At 37.4% G+C, this 9,982-nt stretch overlaps 1 protein-coding gene across 1 annotated transcript in view; it reads left to right on the top strand.

Moving 5' to 3' along the window:
• ASXL3 (ASXL transcriptional regulator 3) overlaps positions 1-5,188 on the top strand; it is a 163,229-nt gene extending 158,041 nt beyond the window's left edge. The window contains 1 exon segment of the mRNA XM_087819036.1: positions 2-5,188. Coding sequence (XP_087675162.1) covers positions 2-646 — 645 coding nt within the window. The 3' untranslated portion in view covers positions 647-5,188.
• The last annotated feature ends 4,794 nt before the right edge of the window (positions 5,189-9,982 follow it).

A 9,982-nucleotide genomic window follows, 5' to 3' on the forward strand; every position in this document is an offset into this window, starting at 1 on the left:
CCCCCCCCCCCCACCTCCACTACCTCCACCTCTTCCTAATGCAGAAGTCCCAGCTGATCAAAAACAACCTCCAGTTACCATGGAAACCACTAAGAGACTTAGCTGGCCACCGTCCACAGGCATATGTAGCAATATAAAATCGGAACCTATTTCTTTTGAAGAAGGTTTAGGCAGCAGCTGCGAACTGGGCATGAAACAAGTTTCCTATGACCAGAATGAAATGAAAGAACAGTTAAAAGCATTTGCGCTAAAAAATGCAGATTTCTCTTCCTATTTGCTTTCTGAGCCACAAAAGCCTTTTACCCAATTAGCTGCTCAGAAAATGCAGGTGCAGCAACAACAGCAGCTCTGTGGAAATTATCCAACAATACACTTCGGTAGCACGAGCTTCAAAAGGGCAGCCTCTGCGATTGAAAAGTCCATTGGGATTTTGGGAAGCGGCCCCAGTCCTGCCACGGGCCTGCCTGGCCAGAACGCTCAGATGCCCGTTCAGAACTTTGCCGACAGCAGCAACGCGGACGAGTTGGAACTGAAATGCTCTTGCCGGCTGAAAGCCATGATTGTGTGCAAAGGCTGCGGGGCCTTCTGCCACGACGACTGCATAGGTCCTTCAAAACTCTGTGTAGCTTGCCTGGTTGTGCGATAAGAGCTGAGTGAAAGATGCAGTATCCCTTTTCAACACGGAAAAGCCAAATGGTGTCCGCAGCAACAAATTGAATAACTCAGTGCTTTATTTTGTGCTAACTTATTTTACTTTGGAACGGATTATCTTTTTTCTGTGGGGATTATTATTTCCTTGTGTTTCCCAGGAAGGGGAGATCGCCTCCAAGTTGCTCAGCAGCATGTCTTATACATATTTAGTTGACATGCCCAGCTTTGGAAAAGTTCTTACCCATGTGTACACAGGTCGCTACCCCGTTGGGTTTTGTTTTTTTAAAAAATTCAGGTGTAGATAGGAAAAGGACATTTTTAATTACTTAATACTAACCAGAAATGCAGATGGAGAAAGAGAGTGGTCGAAGTGATTGAAGGTGAGTTATGCATTCTTCCGTCAATTAACCATTACAGCAAGTGTTTTCACAGTCAACTCTTCTGGGCTACCTTTACCCCAGTGAGTAAATCATATTTGGAAAGGGGAATCTGATTTACATGTTTGATTCCTTTACTCATATCACAAAAGATACATTGAAGGAAGTGTGCCATTAATGAACCCCACTGTCCTTACTCTCCGCCTCTTTTCAGAGACTTGCAGAATACCTGCGTCAGCCTTGGACACTGTACACACGTTGTAGTGAAATGTGTCTTCGGCGGGAAATTGCAGTGTGGGCCTCTTGCCCAGTAACCTGGTTCGAGCCCTTTGACACCTGACACTGTAGGATCAGTTGGCCAACAGAGAGCCATAGGCCCAGAGGATTTCAGAGCTTCATGTATGGCCTTTAAGAGCAAGTATTTAAAAAATGCTCGAAAATTCAAAGAAAACCAGAAAAACGCTGTGTATGCAAACACGTATAAATGGGTTGATAATGTAAATATTGGTCCATTCTCTCCACTCTCATACAATTACTAGATATTAAAGTTTGGGGGAAAATAATTATAGGCCTATATTGATGACAGTGCATTCTGGCTTCCATCTTTGCAGAGGTTGGCCACCTCTTTTTTTGAAGTGTCATTGATGATAAAAGGGACTACAGAAGGCTGAAGTGTTGACATTTTCTGAACAATTTTTCCCCTCACAATTCACAATCTATATAATTCTATTTTACTCTGAAATAGCCCTTATTTTTAAAATTGTTCCAGGCATTGCATGTTTTGTTTTCTTCCCCTCAGGTGAATTCAGTACATTCTTCATATTTGGGGGAGTGGAACTGCTTTTGAAAAAGGGATACTGCATCTTACAAATATCGTCAGTGTGTATCCAGTGAAGTCTGAGTGTTGAGTATTTGAGCTACATTCCCTGTACTTTGGCCACCCTCATGCCAGAGAACAGCTTTAGTTCAGGAGGCTCTGTTCCCTAAAGCAAGTTCAAAAGCACATGCACATTGTGGGAAGATGAGAGACAACAAAAACCACACCATTTAACTTCCAATTACAGAGCACAAAATGTGGAGTGCCATTAACCCATTGATCGATTGAGGCTGTAGAATTAAAAAAAAAATAATGGGGGAAAATATCATCTGTCCGTGGTGAGACAGATATTTTCACATGGGATCATCCTAAACAATGTAAACTTTTGACATTCCCTTAAAATACGTCTTAAAAATTAACTGGAATGAACAGAAATTATATTCTGGAAAAGAAAAAACACCACTTGTGTTTTTTTTTTTTATAGTAATCAACTATGGTATATGTTTTTTTTCCCCCTCCATATTTATTATTGTGATGTTGCCAAATTTTGTTAGGTGACAGAGATGTCATTTTTATTAACAAATTGCTGAAAGTGAAAGATACTTTCTCTTAAAAAGCAAGGAAAGCAAAGAAGGGCCTGCCTTTGTGGCTGCAATGTGGTGCTTCAGTACTGTCATTCTGTCTTTCATATTAAAATTAACAAAATTAACTCACCACTGAGAAACAGAGCAATGCATGTAACCAGCCCTTCCCAAGGACTGCAGTGTAAGTTCCGGTGGATCCTCGCTTCTCTGCTCCAGTTTGTGTGTAGGTGGCATCTTCGTACTTGGTGTCTCAATGGTCTGCTTGGCTCTGATGTCATCTTGATTCAGAAGATCATGCTCTAATCTCACAGAGGGGCATCCCTAAATATAGACGCTTGCATGCCAACTCCTTCCAAATTCAGTTGCTGCTCTACCAGTGTCAGATACTGTCTACACCAGCAGATTCAAAACTATCATATCAGTAACTGACACAGTGTGGAAAGAAACTCCAGTCTGCAAAAGCTTTGCACTCTGTATATGAGTGCAACTGAGGCTGATGTGATTGATTCTGGGCCTGCAAGTTGCTTACTGGGAATAAAGAAGCGTATCCTGTATGTTTTGATTTTTCAGTTAGTAGTTTGGGAGATCAATTGTTGATCGTGCATGGATTCTATTCCCTAGGTCCAAAGAGCATAATTTTTCTATGCCCTTGATTTTTTTTTTTTTTTTTGATTTTTTTTTTTTGGCCCCTGTTTAACTTCCTAATGTTGACATATGGTTTTTATTACTGAGAAATTTGTATCTTTGGGCTAAAAAAAATAATGGAAAGAAAGAAACAAATTCAGAAGTAGAAGGTCCATTTAATATATATACAAAAGCCAGTATGTTTGGATTAGGTAAGTAGGTTCTTAGTTTCCTGATTCCCACAGGTGTCTGCCTATGTGCAAATGGAATATGTTATTTACTACATGGTTATTGTGGTGTAATGTGCAAATTTTAGTGTGTGCATTATCCTGATTCTTGGACACTATGCTCTCCTTATCAGGAATAGAACTTGCACATGTGACATGTACTTTTTTTTTTTTAATCTCTAAGGATGTATTTCCATAAGTAGCACTTTTGGAGCAGGGGAAAGAAGAAAACCTCTATTCCCTAATCCCCCTCCTACGTGATATGCATATGCCTGAGGTGTACAAAGACATTTAGGTAGTTAATGGGCATGTTAATAAGAACGTTCTGATGCAAATTCATTTTCAAAATGAAAATAATGTCCTTCCCCCGAGTGAGAGTAGCAGAAATGTTGGTGAACTGAGCACCATAGTTATAATATTTCTCTGCTAAGGTCTAGTTTGAAAAAGAAAACTTGAAAAACCTCTGAGGTTGAGCCTGGTTGCTATACTTTGTGGTGATATGTGTTTCTAGGATGAGCTATACAAGGTTTAGTTGACTTCCAGACCTTGGATCTTCTTACTCGTTCAAAATAAACCAACAAAAACAAACAAGCTGACGCCTAACGGTTTCGTAAGGCAGTCAGGAGTAAGCGCCTATGTGCCACAGCCCGGTTTCCTTTACGAACACTCATTTCGGAAGAAGTTCCCGCAGCCTCGTTTCCTCCTTGGTCTGGTGAAGTCCCGGGTTAGAGAAGCTGAAGCCAAGGTTAGGGTGGCATCGTCTCTAGTGTCAAGGCCGCGCTGGCTGCGCGCTGGGAGTGAGCCCGCTGACCGCGCAGAGCCCAGAGTCACTATCCGTTTGTGTTTCCAGAGAACAATGTGAAGAGTCCCAGCAAAGGAACTCAGCAGACTGTCAGGGGCCTATGTAGCCAAAATGTCACTGAATATAAAAATCTCGTCGTCTTCAGTCCTCATGCTTTGTCACTGTAAAGCGAACAAAACGCATTTTTACGATAATTTAAAGGAGCTGCTTTTTTATAGCATATACTATTTCGCTTTGTACTATATTTGATAGTTGCAGAATAATTTAGACTGTAGGAAAACTTTGTTGTATTTGTACTGTTCATGAATGTTTCAGAGAAAGTGCTTTACTTGGTTGCCATAATTCTCTTGTACTGCTGTATTTTCCCCCTTGCTTCATGGAAACATAATCAGATTCCTATTTTTCAGTACAGTTTCTTTTTTTTTTTTAATGTGTGTTTGTGTGTTGTGTTTTTTTTTTTTTTTGGTTTTTTTTTTTGGTCAGTATTCTGAATGTTTACATCTGTTTGACATTAGCCATTTAATGCCTTTTTTTAAAGGCGGTATTACTCTTACAGTGTAACAGGAAAATGTGAAATCGACCCAAACATAACATGCATGACAAACCCAGATTGGGGCGAAGGCCCTCAACATACAGAGACATTTTATATCAGCAAACAGAAAAGTAAAACCCTCCTTCAGTCCTCTACCAAAGAATATATTACTCCCACAGGAAAAACTCAGCAAAGATGTGTAAAATCCTCAGAAGGGGGAGCAGTTGTTCCAGTGAGACTGCTACGATTTAAAACTGTTATGCTTGCTTTGATACCTGACGAAATTTGACTGAGTGCAACAAGCATTTAAACAATTTTTTAGACAGTGTTTTGTTTAGAATTCAGGGATCATGCATTCTTTAATGGTGCTGTTTGTTTTTTATTTCTTCTTTTCTACAAAGAAAAAAAGTGTTGCCTACAAAAGTGACTGCTCACAATACCATAAGTTAAACAAAATGTTTGTCTTTTCATGTTTCTCTGTTTTTCCCTTTCTCAAAATAACAATTTGGGTTTCAATATTAAACTATTCTGGAGAAAATAAAGAAATTAAACATTAAATAATTGTCCTTTTTAATTCTTTTGTGAAATGAAGTTGTTTATCTGGAATGCACTAATAAATACCTTGAAAATTTTACTTAAGAACTATTTATAGGGAAGACAAATACTGTTAAATTAGCCACCCTTCTCCTTGGTGTGGTGAATTGTCAACATGCAGTTATAACTATTAAAACAGTAAAAACTGAACTGAAATCTCTTTGAAATTAACCATATCTACTATGCTTATCATTTAAAAATATATTTAGATCTTCCTGTTTTCATAAAGATCTTGTTAATTATTTATACTAAAAGACATTCAGTTCAAGCAGATTGTTACTTCCATATTTAATTTTAACTTTCAAAATGAATTATCTTTCCAAAATTTTTTCTTTTTATTTTTTGTCTCTTTAATATTTTTATCTTAGATTAGATATTATAGCTAGTGTTATTTGAATAAAATGCTTGGAACTGTTAGAACAAAACTGCCTCAGTTATATGTGCATTGGTTAAAAATATGCATATCTTTACAGTAAGATGAATTGGAAGCATTAGACATAATTGGCTGTTAAATCTGAGTCCGTTTTCATCCACACGGAAAATGTTGTCTTTAGCCACCAGATGGCGAAAGAGGATGTTTACTTTTGGAAGAAAAAGAAGAGTAAAACATGCTTCTTACTCCTAAAACTAAATTAGATGATTATAATACTGAAAGTCCAACTCATCCAAGTAAGTGAATGGAAGATAGATACTTCCAAGTTTTACTACGTTATTTTCACTATGATAACATTCCTTTTTTGGTCCATATTTTTTATTAAAATATTTACAAAATATTAATTTTACGTAGCATTATGGGGTGTTTTTGTTTACATTACTCCACAGGCATCATCTATTCAAAAATTTACTAGATAAATTTGAACAGTGCATCATTCTTTAAACTGACATTTATTGAAACTAGTCTGAATGCCTTATATGTTTTAATTCATTTATTCTCATAAAATAGGTACAATTGTATGATATATATGTGTGTGTGTGTGTGTCTATACATATATATATATATATATATATATATATATATATATATATATATTCCATTCTTAACATACTAATGTGGCCTAATTTGAGTAACAGATGCTCTTAGGATCTAAAGTATTTATTTGTATCCATCATAGTGCTTATCCGAGGACAAGTGGTTTATCCAGAGAGTCATCAATTTTCACATAGATACGTCATTGTCATCAACGGTAAGTATGCTATTTTTAAAGATCCTAGGCTAGCTAGGAGAGTGGTTGATACAACATTTTGGGGCTTCTTTCTGCAAAAAAACAATTGAACAGAAATCCTAGAAAGTGTTCCTAACTCCACAAAATTGTTTGAAGACTTTAGTTATAGATTGCCTAGATTTAATATTTCAGATCAAATACAATTATCCACAGTGATATGCAGAAATGAGAAGTTGGAGTAATCCAATGTCATAGCTAATCTGGAAGTCTAAATTGTGCAATAAATCTCTCTTTCTTACAAAAACTTTTATCCAAGTTACCAGTGTAATTAATAACCATACACTTTCATTAAATGGAGGAAGGTCACATGATATGCAAAGTAAAGGCTGATTTTTTTTTTTTTAGCCATTTTATTTAAAACAAAGAGTTTTATTTTTCTATTCAGCTCTATTAAGTAAGATCCCATTGTGATACCTGACTCTAAGTAAAGCTGGTATTGGAAATATTTATCAATCCTGCAAAGCATCAGCCAATCCAAACAGATGCTAAACAAATCAAAAGAGATGGCCTTATTACAACAAACCACTGAAGACTGGATGAATATTCTGTGAACAAAGGAGCTCTTGAATCTGCTTTTATTAATAGTTAGGATTTATACTTGGTATATCCATTGTATTTATGGGGAAGTTTTTTTCCGAGGTACTACATTTTCTCAAGCTAAAATATCCATCTACAACCTCATTTACATTAGTTTTTTAAAGGAAATTGTTTAAAGGTGGCTCAAAGTTGAGATTTAACCCTAACAATAAAATATCCAAGAGTTTCCCCATTTTGCTTTTCCCAAGTACTCTGTTCATTGGACACTTCCCATAAGTAGCAAACTGTAGGAGCACCAGCTGCTTCAACAGAAGGTCCTGGACACTTGAGGTCACATAATATCCATCTTATTTTCTGTGGGCTTATCAGAAAGTCCTCATTATTCTATCCTAAGCTTGAAAATGGAAAATAGGTTTTACCTTTGATCCTAACTTAGATCTCTAGTTTCAATTATGGTATTATTTCAGGAAAACACTGTGTTCCAAATTCTTTTTGTTTAATGATGAGGGAACATGGAGGGATTTCAGAGGAGTGCAGAACTGTTACTCTCTTTTCCTTGATTCATTTGTCTTTCAGTATCCAATTCTGGGTGTAATGTCTTCCAGATACAGGAAAGTGTGCTTGGCCTCAATGACTATAGGAACTGCATAAGTTTATTTTGAATGTTCTTTCTATATAGAAGCTACAACATTGATGCGCGTTCATTTATATAGAAATTAAAAAAAAAAAAACACCTGATTTCTTGCTGTAATACAAAATTATTTCCCAATCAGATTATATCTCAAATGAGGAATGAAAAAGTTTGTTGTATGGGTAGGGACAGTTCTCCATAATGGCTTCTAAGTAGAAGCCACTGAGATATGTTATACCTTTTCTTTATTTAACATGTGAGCTCCATGTAGATTTGGGTGTATTTTTTTAGCACTACTTGTTTTTTGTTAAAATAATCTTTATACTTCCAGGGGGAAAAGCTATGGGAAATGAGTTGGCATCTTAAAAAGAAACATTCAAAAACATTTTTTAAGACTACCTTTAGAGTAGGACTATAAGGAGCTTGGAAAAGTTCTTTTGTGGAATTCTTTTTGTCCAAAAAGCTTTGTTTGGCAACAACTGGGAATAATCAGAGACACCACATCCTGCAATCTCAGTTTTCTAATTTTGATTCTCTCAGAAGTAAATCATTTCCAAGTCTTTAGGCTTCATGGCCTGAATATAAAGGCGATTTTACAAATTCATATAAGTAAACGTTTAGAGATTTTACTATATACTACACCAAATATGGCAATTTTCCAGAGTTGTTCCCAAAAGACACATTATCTTTAATAGAAGATAATAGATAATACTTTTGAAATGCTATGGACTGAGTGCTACAAAGCATTTCATAGGTAGTATTACATTTACCATTAGAAAAATCCTATTATGTAGGCACTGTTATTATATTCATCTTGTAAATGAGGAAACTGAGGCTTAGAGAGTTTAAATTAAAAAAGCACACAGCTAAGATCTGGAGTGTGAAAGGTTTTTCAGAGACCAAAGCTCATCCTCATATTTGCTGCAAGACACTGGTTGCTACACAGACTGCTGGGTACTGGGGATTCTGAGAAAAAGTAGAGGGCCCAACCCTTAAAAAAAGTTACAAGCTAGCGGGAAATAGATAAAATAATTTTAATGTGACAAGAGTGTAGCCAAGACATGTGCAAGGTGAAGTGGGGCAGACAGCAGCCAAGAGGGGGAAACCACTGAGGGGTGCCGCCGAATGAGAGTGAGACCCCCGAGGAGCCTCTGTCGCCCACGCCTGGCCTAGTTTCAGGGCAGTCCCACCGAAGACAGGGCACGCTCTTCCCAGTCAGCATCTCAGGCATTTCCCTTGAACAAGGCTTATCAATAAAGACAGTCCTGATTATGATCTCTGCAAGGCGTGTGATCCTTTACACATTTTAGAGGTTGTCCCCAAGCTCTTCTTACAGAAATCTAGGCATTTGTTTAGATGTTGGTAATGTTGATAATTGATTTTGTAAGTTAACATACTGCAGTGATGTTTGTGGTCCCCCATGTCCTTGGTGTTCGTTGACTTTTTAATACTTTTTTAAATCAGTGTAACACACATTCCTACATTAAAAAGTCAAATTATGTTGCAGAGACTATAGCAAAAAATAGTAGTGTCCTGATATAAATTGCAATGTGGGCTATTTTTTTTTTTAAAGACAAAGACATTGCTTCTGACTATTCATGTTATTCAGTAGGGTGCAGGTAGGAAAACAAAGAGTGAGTCCTGCACATGCAGGCGGCAGGCTTGGATTGAAGTCAGAGAGCTCGCAGTGCCTCATCCAGTTCTTCTGAGAAATAAAAATTTCCCACTTTGCCGATGATCACAGAGGGGAACAGTGTGGTCACTGGGGATATGAAAAAGCATACAAGAAGCAGCCAACAGATAACACAAGGATACTAGGGCCAGAGATAAACTTCCCCTGTGTCAGTGTTTTTCCCAGCAAGCCTTGACTGGGAATTGAGTCCTGCTGCTGCTTTCCAGCCTGAGAACTGAGAACATGCATGACAGCTGTCACCATACCCAGAAGCCTAGTCCGTGGCACCCAGTGGCCTCTGCCCTCCTGTCTGTTATTATGTCACAGCTTTAAGAGCATAACTCTAGGTTATTCACATTCCTGTTTAAGTGTCTGACTCACCATCTTCCCCACAGGACAAAGCCATCTCTTTTTACCTCTTACTTATAAAGATTTTTTCCTAAAGCCATCTGGCAAGTTAACATTTGAAGTATTTTGATAAGTAATTGTTTGAAGATACGGCAGAGTAATCATAAATTTATGTATAAGGTTAGGTTTGTGAGAAATTACATTTTGCTATTTCCAAAGGGAGATGTTTTACCTTCTGTTTCTGCTTAAGGAGAGTGTGTCATCTCAGTGACTATGCCGAGCCTGTCCTTGACCCTCAGTCCTTGTAAAGGGATTCTAACAACGGGCACTTCTGGTGCCAAGACTCAGCCAACATTCAAGAGC

This window comes from Miniopterus natalensis, chromosome 7, assembly GCF_054644295.1.
Source record: "Miniopterus natalensis isolate mMinNat1 chromosome 7, mMinNat1.hap1, whole genome shotgun sequence".
Taxonomy (NCBI): domain Eukaryota; kingdom Metazoa; phylum Chordata; class Mammalia; order Chiroptera; family Miniopteridae; genus Miniopterus; species Miniopterus natalensis.